Raw genomic sequence first — 13209 nt, forward strand, 5'->3', positions numbered from 1 at the left:
CTAAGTTTGATGCCTTTTTCCCGTCACCCCACTCTCTTGCATTCTCAGAATCTTGGAGAGCTTTATAGTTAGAAAGAATGAAAACCTAGTCTGACCCTTCGTTTTATAGTTGAGGAAAGAAAACCTAGGTAGAAGAAATGACTTGATACAAGTCTCAGGTCATCAGCAGAGCTTCCACAAGTGCTTTTTGAATACAGGGTAGTTATGAGTCTAAAAAGGATGGCTGGCAGGGAGTGATGAGATAGGAATATTGGAATGCAGGCCTCCTAGCTCTTAGGCAAAAGCTCTTTCTCCACTTGTTAAAGTGTCTCATCCTTCCTTTGGCTGTGCCAGGGACATGATCCTGCATAGAGTCAGATACTATAAATGCCTTCATATGGCACTGAATTTAGAGAACATGCACTATTATCTCTAAGTGAAAAATCTGGCAAACCAAGAGATAATGGAAGCAGTGGGAAGTAGAGCCTAGGACCTACTGTCTGAGGCTTAGATTTCAGTTTTGGTGCCAGCATCGTGACCTGGAGGAAGGACTTAATCTTTATAGACTTTGGCTCATGGATTCTTCACATTTATTCAGTGTCTCCTGTGTTCAGGACTGTGGTAGGGACTGGGGATGCAGCTGTGAACAAGACAACCATAGATTAGTCCTTGTACTGCCTATAGTCTTACGGAGGGAATTAGACAATGATCAAATAACTACACAAATATTAACTGATATTGTTAAAGTAAGTGCTATGAAAAAGTACAGGGTGCTATGAAAGTGGGCTACAGGACGTTTGACCTGTTGGGCTAGAGGAGATAGCCAAGGAAGGCATCCTCTGAGGAAGTGATGCTTAAGCTGAAATCTGAAAGGAAAGTGTGCGGTAGTTCATTAAAGAGGTGAGGGAAGATCATTCCAAGCAGATTCAACGGTATTTCTGAAGACCCTGGAGCAGGAAGAGTATTCAAGGAAATGAAATATCAATTTGCTTATTTGTAAAATGTGGGTGATTATCACAACCCTGGTTACTGTGAGAACCAGGTAACACGTGAAAGTATTTTATATAAAACAAGGGCCTGCGTGTGTGCACACCCACATTTATAAAAGTCTACGTATCATAAACTAATATACAGCTGGATTGGTAGAGGTTGCTGGGACAGTGGATAAACCAGGACTTTGTGTTCCTCATCTATTTCTTTACAAAATTAAAGTGCACCTTCTATGAAAAAACAGGAAAATTCAAGTTTTGAGAACTTCGACTTTGGATAAAGAATATGTGCTTCAAGTAGTTTTTAAAAATGTTTCAACAGTTGGAAAAATAATGCCAGTAATTATACTGCCTTATGTACACAACCTAGGATAGTGGTTAAGAGCACAGACTCTGGAACAAAAGTGCCTGAAATAAAATCTTGGGCAAATTATTTATCTTGTGCCTCTGTTTCTTTATCCGTAAGATGGTTATAATAATAAGTACTTATCTCCTAGGTTATCATGAAGCTCAAATGAGTTAATATATACAATATATCACTTAGAATTGTTTCTGGCACATAGTTATCACTATATGATTATAAGCTATTGTTTCATTATTATTGTTATAATTACCTTTTTAAAGGCTCATTAATATCACCATGAGAAAGTTGCAGTGGAAACTGTAGCTCAGAGAGGCTGATGATCTCCCTAAGGTCACACAGCTAGTAAATGGGCAGACTGAGATTCCAGTTTAAGACCGCATCCAAAGGTCAGATACTTCCTGCTGCATTTTTTTTTCTGAGTGTAGGTTAATTTTGTTGTATAATACTTGGGCTCCCATAATGGTTCCTTTCCTCGACCTTACTTCTCTGCTGAACTGAGTGTTAATATGCATGTTCTTAAGGTAAAGGGTCCAAGGGCTTGCCTTTATTGACCTTCCACTTTGAAGTTTCCTGACTTCTGTGCAATTAAAATCTACGCCTTAAGCATTTCAGCAGTGTGGTTTATTTATAGAGTCGTCTTCCGGTTCACGTGTACCGGGTCTGCTTTTGGGTGCGTTTTCTGTCAAAGGTTGTTTATTTCTAAACCATTTTGATTTCCTGTTGCTTTGTGGATTGGTATTGTGACCTGCAACAGGAACACCAGGAAACCTGTCTTAGTGAAACAGCCAGATTGAGACCCTGTAGATTAAAAAAAACACACTATATTATACAGCCATATTTGGATATAAGTGTGGGTTAGGCATTGGCTATATTAGGCAAAAACCTAGATATAGAAACCTCACTTAGAGGCACATTCTGTGAACATTTTTGCTGCTACAGGGCAGAACTATTAGCTCCATGCCCTTGGTCAGTGACAGTCTCTTTGAGCCTCAGCTTCTACATCTATAAAAAGGAGATTATTATACTATCTTTGTGGCATTTTTGAGAGGATTAAATGAATAATATGGGTAAAGCAGGCAGCCCAGGCCTGACCTCCATTAATAGTAGGCATTAATAATGTAAAAGGGGAAGATTTTTTATTTTTTTATCTAGCTCTGTCTTTACTGACGTCCACACACTCATCACTGACATCTAGCATCTCTTGCTATTAAAAATTCCATCAGGAGAAGTTATTTGCCTTTGTGCAACTCATTTGCTTTTCTTTAAAAAAATAGTGGTAATGATAGCCAGCTTTTATTAAACAGGTACTATATTCCCGGCACTCTACTAGGTTTTTAATATGCATTCACTATCTCATTTTGCTTTAAGAGCAGGATTATTTTTCTCATTTTGCAAAGGGGGAACGTGATGCCCAGTAAGTGGAATCAATTGCCCAAAGTTGAAATTTATATCCAGATGTGACTGACTCTAGGCTTCCTTGTACTTTAGTAATGACATGTACGATTTCTTTGTTGTGTCTGACCCTGGCATGGAAGTCTTTGAAAGGAAAGGTGACAGCGGTCAATAGGTACCCTTTTGGGGAACTCCTGCTGTCTGCTAGAGACTGTGCCAAGTGTTTTACTTACATTAACCTATTTATTCTTCCCAAACCTAGGAAATAACTATAATTATCTCCATTTTACAGTTGAGGAAATCAAGGTGCGGAGAGGTTCAGGGGCATTTAGTCACCATTTAGTGGTGGAGATGGGATTGGATTCCAAGTCTTCTGGCTGCAAAACCCATGCTCTTATTCAGTCTGTTATACTGCATCAAAATTCTAGGATGAGATTTGTTATTTTTTTAATGAGATTTGGGGCTGTTTTTCAAAGATGGTAGCTTCCAAGTATTTGATGCTAATTGTGCTTAATTTTTAGCTGAGTAATAATAGCCAGATTCCTGGCAGAAGCTATTAATGCTACATTTGCCAGTAAGCTAGAACTGTGTTCTATCCCAGAGGTAGCTGTAGGCTCTAGCATCTTTTCCATGGTCAAAGCCCTCAGAAGTATAATGTGTAACTTGTGTTAACACCAAGGAGGGTGGCATTTCCCAGAGCTTTAGTTCTATAACATGGAAGACCTCAAACCTCAGCCATGCTTCAGACTCACAGTAAAGTGCGTTCTAATTGGTAATCGGTGCATAAGGAACCAAAGAAAATTTTAATTAAATGCTGTTGTGTGAATTTTCCAGTCATTTTATGCCTGTTGAAATGATTTTATTTAGTTTAAAGTCTTCTTCCAGTGATCTGCCCTTCCTCTTTATAGTATAACTGTATCAAGATTTTGTGCCTTTTCTCCTATAAAGGTTTAATTACCATCATTAAGGATTTAGTCTGCTGCGCATTTACTTAACTCTGTTCCCTGTGTGCTAAGGGGCGTTTGCTGTAGTGGAAAGAGCATGGCGATTTGGAGTCCTACAGACTGTGAGCAAGTTGCTTAAATCTCCATGAGCCTCAGTTTCTTCGTAGTATAAAATAGGGCTAATCATATTAAGTTGTACAGATGTTGGGAGGAGGATTAGGGATAATGTATTTAAGTTACCTAGCACATACTCAAAACTGATTGATAGACTCTGCTGATAGGATTTGCTTGCTAACTGGTACAGATTATTTTCTGAAGTTGTAATAGAGTCTGTTTTACTTTGATCTCCTTTTTGTCTTGTTATTTTTAGTGGGTGTTCACAAGAATTGTCTTCAGTCATGGCCTTGGGTTTAAGGTGCTTCCGCTTGGTCCACCCTGCCTTTTGCAACTCCCTTGCAGCCTTGACCAGACCTGTTTCAGAAGTTACGCTGAAGACAGTGAGTGGAAGACAGAATGACCACGGCCAATACCTGGCCTATCCAGCTGTACCAATCCGTCATTTCGCTACCAAGAAAGCCAAAGGTAGAGGCATGACCTCCTCACCCCTGTCTTATATTTAGCCCTTGAATTATCATAGCTGGAAGGGATCTCAGAGATGTTCTGAATTTCTCCCCATGCCTCATGAGGAAATGGTATCTCAGGTGGTTCCGTTGATTAGCTTAAAAGGTCACAGGGACAGAGATGGTATTAGAACCTGTTTTCTCATTGCCATGCTGCCTCTTTTGTTATTATGGCTCAGAAAATGCCTAATTTCTTTTAGATTTAGAATTAGAGGTGTAAGTGCCAAGCAAATCAGAATACTTGTGGCAGGGATCAACATGCCTTCTCCTTATAGGAAGATCTACTTTGGAAATAATATTAAAAGCAGAAGGTTGTTGGGTGAGGAGATATTAGAGCCGTGGATTTAGATGGTTGATCTTAATGGCTTGTGTCATCCAAGAATGAGACCTTGATACAACTCAGGTCTTAGCTTAAATGTCGCTTCCTCAGGGAAGCCTTCCCTGACCTCTTAGGCTGGGTCAGGTCCCTTGTTACATGCATTTGTGCACACTGTCACTTTACCTTTGATGTACTTAAGCACAGCACTCATTAATTAGTTAATTATTGTTTGTTATGTCTTCCATACTGGACCCTGTGAGGTCTATGACTTTCTTGTTTAGCAACTAACAGGGCCTGACACATAGTATGTATCAAAAAATTTTGTTGAAGGAATGAATGAGTGACAGAAAATTGTCAAGCAGACCTGCTATTTGCAGTGGTGGGTCAGGGAGTCCACTCCTAAGGATGGTGCTTGAAATACCCTACTGAATATTTTTCCCACTGCTTTTCTTTTACGGTTTCATGCAGACCTTTTCCTTTTCTGTTAATAGGAAAATTAACAAGTTGCCAAAAGAGCTTTAATGCATAGAAGCCTTATATTCAGTTAATAACTTTTGATCTATAGGTTGCATTATATTGTTTTAAATTCACATACATTTAATAATTTAATTTGATCCTTATAATTATCCATTGAAGGAATTGTAATTATCCAGTGAAGAAATTCTTCTAATTACCTAGTGAAACACAGATCTCACCGTTTTGCAAATGAGGAAACTGAGGTCCGTATGTAAGACGTTTGCCCATGGTCATATCGAGTTAGTGGCAGAACTGGAATCCAGGTCTCCTGACGCCCACAGCATTGCAGTCTTCTAGTGCGCTAGACGTTAGCTGCAGCGCGTAAGCAGCATCTTTTCATATTTCATTGGCTCTTCAGTTTTTGTCTTCTTTGATTGCCTCTTAAAAAGTTGGTTGTTTGATGTTTTCCTTTAGATTTATTGGATTCTTTCTATATTAGGAATGCTAATCCTTTGTTGACTGTATATGTTGCAAGTATCTACTTTGCCTTTTTACTTTATGATGTCTTTCATTGAACATAAGTTTCAATGTAGTCATATTTTTCAGTTCTTTTATCATTTTTGCTTTTTCTGTCTTACTTAACAAACCCTCAGCTATCTGAAAGTCATAAAGCTATTCTTCTGTATTTTCTTCTAAATCTTTTAAAGGTTTTTACTTTCCACATTTGGGTTTTTAATCCATATGGAATTTATTTCTGAATATGATGTGAGGTAGGGAATCTAATTTTATTTCTTTTTAAAATGGGTAATAAGTGTGTCAACCTCACTTATTGAGTAGCCTTCTTTACTCCCAGATTTGTAATGCTTCCTCTGTCATATGTCAGGTTTCTTTATATGTATGATTTATATCTGAGTTCTTGATGTGTTGAACTACTCATCTCTCCCTGCACTAAATTCCTTAGTGCCTGAATCACAAGTCTTGAATCTAGTGGTACAAATCTTTCCCCTCAGAACACGCTAGCTTTTTCTTTTTCTTCTTCTTGGCCTTTTGCTCTTCTCTATGAAACTTATATTGTCAGGTTTTCTCCATAAAGGTCTTGCACAGTTCTTTAATCAGGTTTATTTCTAGGCTATCATCATTTTTGTCACTTTTGTATATGATGTTTTTTAAAGTAAATTGAGTGATGTACACAGAAAAGTACGTACATAAATTGTAAGTGTATGGCTCAGTGAATTTTCACAAAGTGAACACAACCATGTAACCATCACCCAGATTAAGATATAGAACGTCACTTGTACTCTGGAAGCTTCCCTCATGTCCTTTTCAGTTGTCACCCTTCAAAAGACAGCCCCCTCTCGTGACTTTACCACCACAGATTTGTTTTGCCCTTTTTGAACTCAAGATGTATTCTTTCATGCCTGGCTTCTTTTGATAGCAATCTACATGTGAGATTTGTCCATGTTTTTGCCTGTAGTAGTTGTTGGTACATTTTTATTTCTTTATAGTACCCCAGTGAATGCGTATACCACGATTTATGTGTGTTTTCTATAGTTGATGGATATTTGAATTGCTTCCAGTTTTGAGCTAAAATAAATAATGCTGCTATGAACATGCATTTTGGTGCCCATATGTATGCCTTTCTGTTGGGTGTATACCAAGAGGAGGATTGCTGAGCCTTCGGTTATGCATATATTCAGTTTCAGTTCAGTTTCAGAACATACAATTCTCCAAAGTAGTCATGTCAGGTTACACTCCTTCCCAGAGTGTTTTAGCTTTCTATTTGCTAAATACCCACTGTGTCCTTGTGAGCACTTGGTATGGTCAGCCTTTTTAATTTTAGCCATCCTGATGGGTGTGCAGTTATATCTCATTATGGTTTTAATTTATATTTCGTTGATGAATAATGATGGTGAGCACCTTTTATTTGTTTATTGGTTATTTGGATATCCTCTTTCCAGTCTTTGCCCATTTTAAAAAATTGACTTGTAAGAATTTTAATGTATTCTAAAGATAAGACTTCTGCATATATATATGTATTGCTGATAACAATTGCCTTTTCACAGTGTTTTTTTAGTGAACAGAAGTTCTTAATTTTAATGTAGACCAGTATATCAATCTTTTTCGAGTAGTGCTCTTTTTTTCCTTTTCAAGAAATTTTCCCCTACCTTAAGGTCATAAATATATTCTGTATTATCTTATAGAAGATTCATTGTTTTAAGTTTATATCTTTTTAAAAATTGTGTGTTCTATTTGGTTGCTGGTGAAGAGGAATACTTTTTTTTTTCTTTTTTGGCCACGCCATGCAGCTTTCAGGGTCTCAGTTCCCTGACCAGGGATTGAACCCAGGCCACGGCAGTGAAAGCCCAGAATCCTAACCACTAGGCCACCAGGGAACTCCCCGATTTTCTTTTTGTTCTTGAGTTAGTTTTAGTAAATTATATGTTTATAGGAAGTTCTTGGCATAAAGTTGTCCATAATAGTCTCTTAAGATTATTAAAATCTCTACTGTTTTGGTGACTGTGTCCCCTTTTTCTTTCTTAGTATTATTTATTTGTGTCTACTTCCCTTTTTTAAAATAATTAATTAATTTATTTATTTTTGGCTGACTTGGGTCTTCGTTGCTGCACGCGGGCTTCCTCTAGTTGCATCGAGTGGGGGCTACTCTTCCTTGCAGTGTGCAGGCTTCTCATTGCTGTGGCTTCACTTGTTGCGGAGCATGGGCTCTAGGTGCGCGGGCTTCAATAGTTGTGGTCCGTGGGCTCAGTAGTTGTGGCTTGTGGGCCCTAGAGCGCAGGCTCAGTAGTTGTGGCGCATGGGCTTAGTTGCTCTGCAGCATGTGGGATCTTCCCAGACCAGGGATCGAACCTGTGTCCCCTGCGTTGGCAGGCAGATTCTTAACCACTGCGCCACCAGGGAAGTCCCTACTTCCCTTTTATAATCAATTATTTTTGACAGAAGTTTGTCAATTTTATACACCTTTTTAGTAAAAGAGCTTTTAATTTTTTTGATCTCTCTTTTTAAAAACTTCATTGACTTCTGTTCTATATTGTTTACTTCCTCCCATGTTCTTGTTCTTTTTATATCCTTTGAGCTGGACAGTTAGTTCATTAATTTTCGACTTTTGTTCTTTTCTTGTAAGCATTTAAGGCTGTAAATTTATAAATACAACTTTAGGTACTTCCTACAAGTTTTTTATGTATAGTATTTTTATTATTGTCATTTAAAATATTTTAAAATTCCACTGTGCATTTTTCTTCAGTCCATAAGTAGTTTTGAAGCTCAGAATTGTTATATCTTTCTGGTGAATTTTTTCTCTTTTTATGAAGTGCTCCTCATTGTTTCTAATAATGCATTTTGTTGTAAAATCGATTTTGTCTTATATTAATATAACTACACCAACCTTCTTTTGATTAATATTTGCTAGGGTTATAATTTTCTCATGCCCATACATTAAACTTTCTGTGATCTTATATTTTTGTAAAATCTCTTGTATATATTATATATGACTAGATTAAAAAAAATCTTACTGAGAATCTCTAACTTTTAACTGGTTCTTTGGTCTGAGTACTTGTATTTCTATTATTTTGTACTGCCTCTTTATTGAGGTTTTCTTTGTTTCTTCTTTTCTCCTTTCTATTGGATTAATCAAGTTTCTTTATTCTTCTTTTTTCATCTCTGCTGATTTGGAAGGTATACATTCTATTTCTTATTGTTTTGGTGGTTACTTTTAATTTCTTTTTTATGTTTTTATAAAAATAAAGCACCTATGGAAAAGTGCAGCTATCATAAGAAAATAGCTTGATAATTTTCACTTATATAATTTTTACTTATGTAATCAGCACCCAAACCAAAAACCAGAGCATTCCCAGCATGTCAAAAGTGCCCTTTTAAAAAAAAAAAAAAAAAGTGCCCTTTTGCTCCCTTTTAGTAACTTACCACCTTCTACCCTTTGCAGGTAACTATTATTCTAACTACTAATGATATACTGTTTATTTGTTTATCTGTTATACTGTTTAGTATATGTTATTGTATCTGGATTTTGCACTGTATAGTCTGGATTCTTGTGTCTAGCCTCTTTGCTTAACATTATGTTTGTGAGATTCATTTAAATTCTTCTTTGTAGTTATAGATCTTTTCTTCTTACAGTTGTATAGTATTTCATTCATAAAGAATATTTATCCATTCTAATATTGATAGGCAGAACTTAAAATTTTTAACATGCATACTTGGTTTAACACTAAAGTTGATGTTATTTCCATTGTTTCTAGCTTCTGTTGTTGCTCTTGGAAATTATTTCTAGCTTCTATTGTCGCTATTATTCTAAATTTTGATCCTTTATGGATAATTTGTCTTTTCTCTGGCTGTTTTCACAATCTCTTTGTCCTTGGTTTTCTGCACTCACAAAATGTAGGTATGAATTTACTTTTATTATCCTGTTTGGAACTTGTGTTTCTAAATCTGAAGATTCACCTCTTTCATCAGTTCTGACAATTCTAAGCCATTAGCCTGTTAACTTAAGACCAGTGAGATTTCAAGCAAGATGGTGATACAAGCAAATAAATGTTCAAAAAAAAAATCACTCTGCTGCTAACTGGTTGGTTACTTTGGGCAAAACATTTAAATGGCTTGTGCCTCAAATTTCTCATCTGTAAAACGGGGACAATAATAATCTCTGTTCTTCCTACATCAGAGAGCTGCTTTGAATATCTAAAAGAAGAATGTACTTGAAATTGCATTGCAAACTGTAATATGGTATACAAATAGCTCAGGATCTAGCTCACTGTAGATGTTCAATAAAATTTGTTGTATACTTAATAAATAAACTAGTATAGGATAATATTATTTAAATATTTTTATTCTTTTTCTCCTTCCCACACCCTCCTTAAAGAAATGCAAGACTATTTGTAATACTCACGGGAGTGATCTATGCATATACACATTATAGATGCATATGAAAAATCGCTGTGATGGTTTAGATATAAATTAGAATTTTATTCAGTTCTCAGTATTGTTGCTTTCTAAAATATAAGCCATTGTCACTACTACCGGCGGTGTTTAATGTTGCTAAACTACTGTTGTTTTTTTTGTCTGTACCAGCCATCAGATACTTTGCATATCCTTGTCTTAGGATTCATTTTTTAATGAATTAATATATTTTATGTATCTCCAATTACATTTTATGAAGACAATTTAATGGAAAGTTCATGGGTTTAAAATTAGGCACATCTGGGACCAAACCTTGTCTTTACTATTTCATGACCTTGTGACATTAGGCAAAGTCACTCTACCTTTCTCATCTTCTGTTTATTTTTCTGAAAAATAAGGAATTCATTCACTTATGGAGTGTCTGCCATGTGGATAGTGCTCTTTCAGGTATTTGAATTACTTGATTTGTATCCTTGCAGCAATCTGGCAGTATAGATATTATTCCTGTTTCATAGGAAAGGAACCTGATATCAGAGAAGTAGAGTAACTTGCTCAAGGTCATAAAGGTCGTATGCATTATAGCCCATATTTTCACCTGGATGTCTCATTATAAAACGTGTGCCTTCACTAATATCTGAGAAAGTGCTTTGTATGATGCTGGGTCCCAGGTTGACAGTAAGTGTAGGCTCTTTTTTAGGGCAGTGACAATGTTCTGTAATTTTCCAGCACTTGGCTTTTTTCCCTGCACATAGTAGGTACTTCTTAACTCATTGTTTATTGTCTCTGTTTATGCTGCTGTTTTTTTAATTCATTGAATGTTGACTTTCTAGCCAAAGGGAAAGGACAGTCCCAAACCAGAATGAATCTTAACACTACCTTGGTTGAGGATATAATCAGCTTGGAAGAGGTGGATGAAGAAATGAAGTCGGTGATAGAAGCGCTCAAGGATAATTTCAATAAGACTGTCAATATAAGGACCTCACCAGGTTAGTGACTGAACCTGTGTTTTGGAGAGGGGCATAGTGGCAAAAACATTGCTTTGGCACAGCTGGATTTTAGTCCTAGCTTTGTCACTTACTAATTGGTGACCATGGGCAGTTACTTTACTTCTCTGGTTTTCAGTTTCCTCGTCTAATTCCTACCTTCTAGCTTTGGGACGGGTAAATAAATGAGGTAACATGTGCAATGGTTCTAGCACAGTGCCCAGCACATATTAACACTACATTTATCCATTTAGCAAATACTTGCCTACTATGAACTAGGCATTGTGCTGGTATACAGTGAACAAAATAGGTATGGTCTTTGCTCTCATGGAATAATACTCTCAAAAAATGGGAATTTTATTATTGCTGTACTCTATACACTTGTAGGTATTTAGTCTCATAGTAACTGACATCTTTGGTCTGATTTTTTCCAATTTGTCCTATTTGGCCGTTCTTATCGCTTACTGGGAACTAACTGGCTGCAGACCTGCCCACCTGAGGCATTTCTGTACCCCTGAGCTTGACCAGGAAGATTCCGTTTGGGTTAATAACTTCCTGAAAGTGGCTTTCCTAAGTGGGAAATGTCAGAACTGTCTAGGAGAACTGTTTGCAGATGTGATGGAAGAAGTGAGTTGTCAGCTAATGGTGCAGGCAGGCAGGAAAAATCCAATTGCTGTTAAATTGGCCTTTTGGAAATTGTCATCATCCTAGAGTCAAGCCTGGGACCCCCTCGGAAAGTATCTATGGGAGCTTGCACTGCTCCCACTCACATCTTGCTTGGGGTAGTTCACAAGGAAACTAGAAAGTATTTCATGAACTTGTTCTTAAGAAAACCAAGTGAAAAGTATACGGCTTCATTTATAAACACCAGCAGAAACAGAGTTCAGAGACGAGATCCAGTGTGAAACCAGAAGACCATTCCGTCATTTGTCAGCCCTGGACTGGGGCATTTCTGCCTTTGCTGACAGTAGAGCGTGCCATTCAATCTCTCCCAACTGTTTATTTTAAACTTGCTTATTATTTTAGGTATGAAGCTGATAAAGTGCTTTGTCTCCCCTGTGCTTTCTGGCCTGTTAACATTCTGCAGCCGAAACCAGAGAGCAGTTTGAGAGGAGCTCAGGGAGAAATGTGATACTTAAAATTAGCCAGCAAGCTCCACTCTTGTTGAACTTAAAAAGATGATGGGCCTGGAAAGAGGTTGGGAGTGTAATTTGTTAAATGTTAACCTCTGCGAAAATGAGGGGCAGGAATGAGGCTGAGGGAGATTCTCGCTGGGGACAGATTGAGGGAAAAGGATTTGATGCATTATGTCGATACGGATTTAGGGAGTGGGAACCACCACAATTGCGTACTGAAAAGCCCATGTTGGGACTTCTGTGGCAAAGGATCTTTTGGCAAATCAGGAAGGCTGAATTAAGATCCGTTTTCAGAAGGCCTCCCATTGGTATTTCCTCTTTGCTTCTTTCTCTTCAGGGTTATGTCTGTGCAATGTTCTGTGTAGAAATTTGGGCCATGAAGAGACTGGGTGAAACAGGCTAAAGACTTAGCCAGTCTTTTATTTTATTTTATTTTATTTTTTTGCCAGATTCTTTCATACCATCTTTCATTACTATCTGAACCAGCAGGGACTTTTCCTCTTACACGTCCATCTACCAGCAATTTCTGTCTCCAAGATAGTTGATTGCTTTTAATAGTTGTCTAAAATACAGGTTTATTTCTTTGTTCATTCTTGTCCTCTCATTCATTCATCCATCCATCCATACATTGATTTATTCATCAAAGCATTATTGAGCATTTATTCTGTGCTGATTAATAGGTGCTGTAGATACAAAGAGAAAAGACATTGTCCCCACCTTCCAAGAGCCTAGATCCTAATGTGAAGGGATAGACAAGTAAACCAACATGTGTAAAACCATATAGCAAAGCAGAGTGGTGAAGACCATGGCTTTGGAGTTGATCAGACCTGGGTTTGAATTCAGGCTCTATTATTAAGAGCTTTTGTGACCTTGGACAAGTTATACTCTGTGCCTCAGTTTCCACATCTGTAAAATGGTGGAGCTGTCTCATAGGGTTATTGTGATAATGAAAGCAAATAAATTACAGAAAGCATTTAGCACCATGTCTTGCCATGGGAAGTGTTCAGTAAATATTGGTTGCCATTATTGTAGAAGTGTGCATAGGATCCTCAGGAGCTCATAAAGGGTTTGTAATCCAGCCTAGGAGGTCAGACAGGATTT

General features: G+C 37.3%; 1 protein-coding gene across 3 annotated transcripts in view; it reads left to right on the top strand.

The window, feature by feature from the left end:
* MRRF (mitochondrial ribosome recycling factor) overlaps positions 1–13209 on the top strand; it is a 55706-nt gene that overhangs the window by 867 nt on the left and 41630 nt on the right. For 2 of the 3 annotated variants that reach the window (XM_036855073.1, XM_036855074.1), the window contains exons 2-3: positions 4039–4250; positions 10820–10975. In XM_036855073.1, coding sequence (XP_036710968.1) covers positions 4067–4250; positions 10820–10975 — 340 coding nt within the window. In that variant the 5' untranslated portion in view covers positions 4039–4066. The remainder of the gene's footprint in view (positions 1–4038; positions 4251–10819; positions 10976–13209) is intronic. The other variant, XM_036855075.1, reaches the window with a different exon arrangement.

Source organism: Balaenoptera musculus, chromosome 6, assembly GCF_009873245.2.
Source record: "Balaenoptera musculus isolate JJ_BM4_2016_0621 chromosome 6, mBalMus1.pri.v3, whole genome shotgun sequence".
NCBI classification, from domain to species: Eukaryota; Metazoa; Chordata; class Mammalia; order Artiodactyla; family Balaenopteridae; genus Balaenoptera; species Balaenoptera musculus.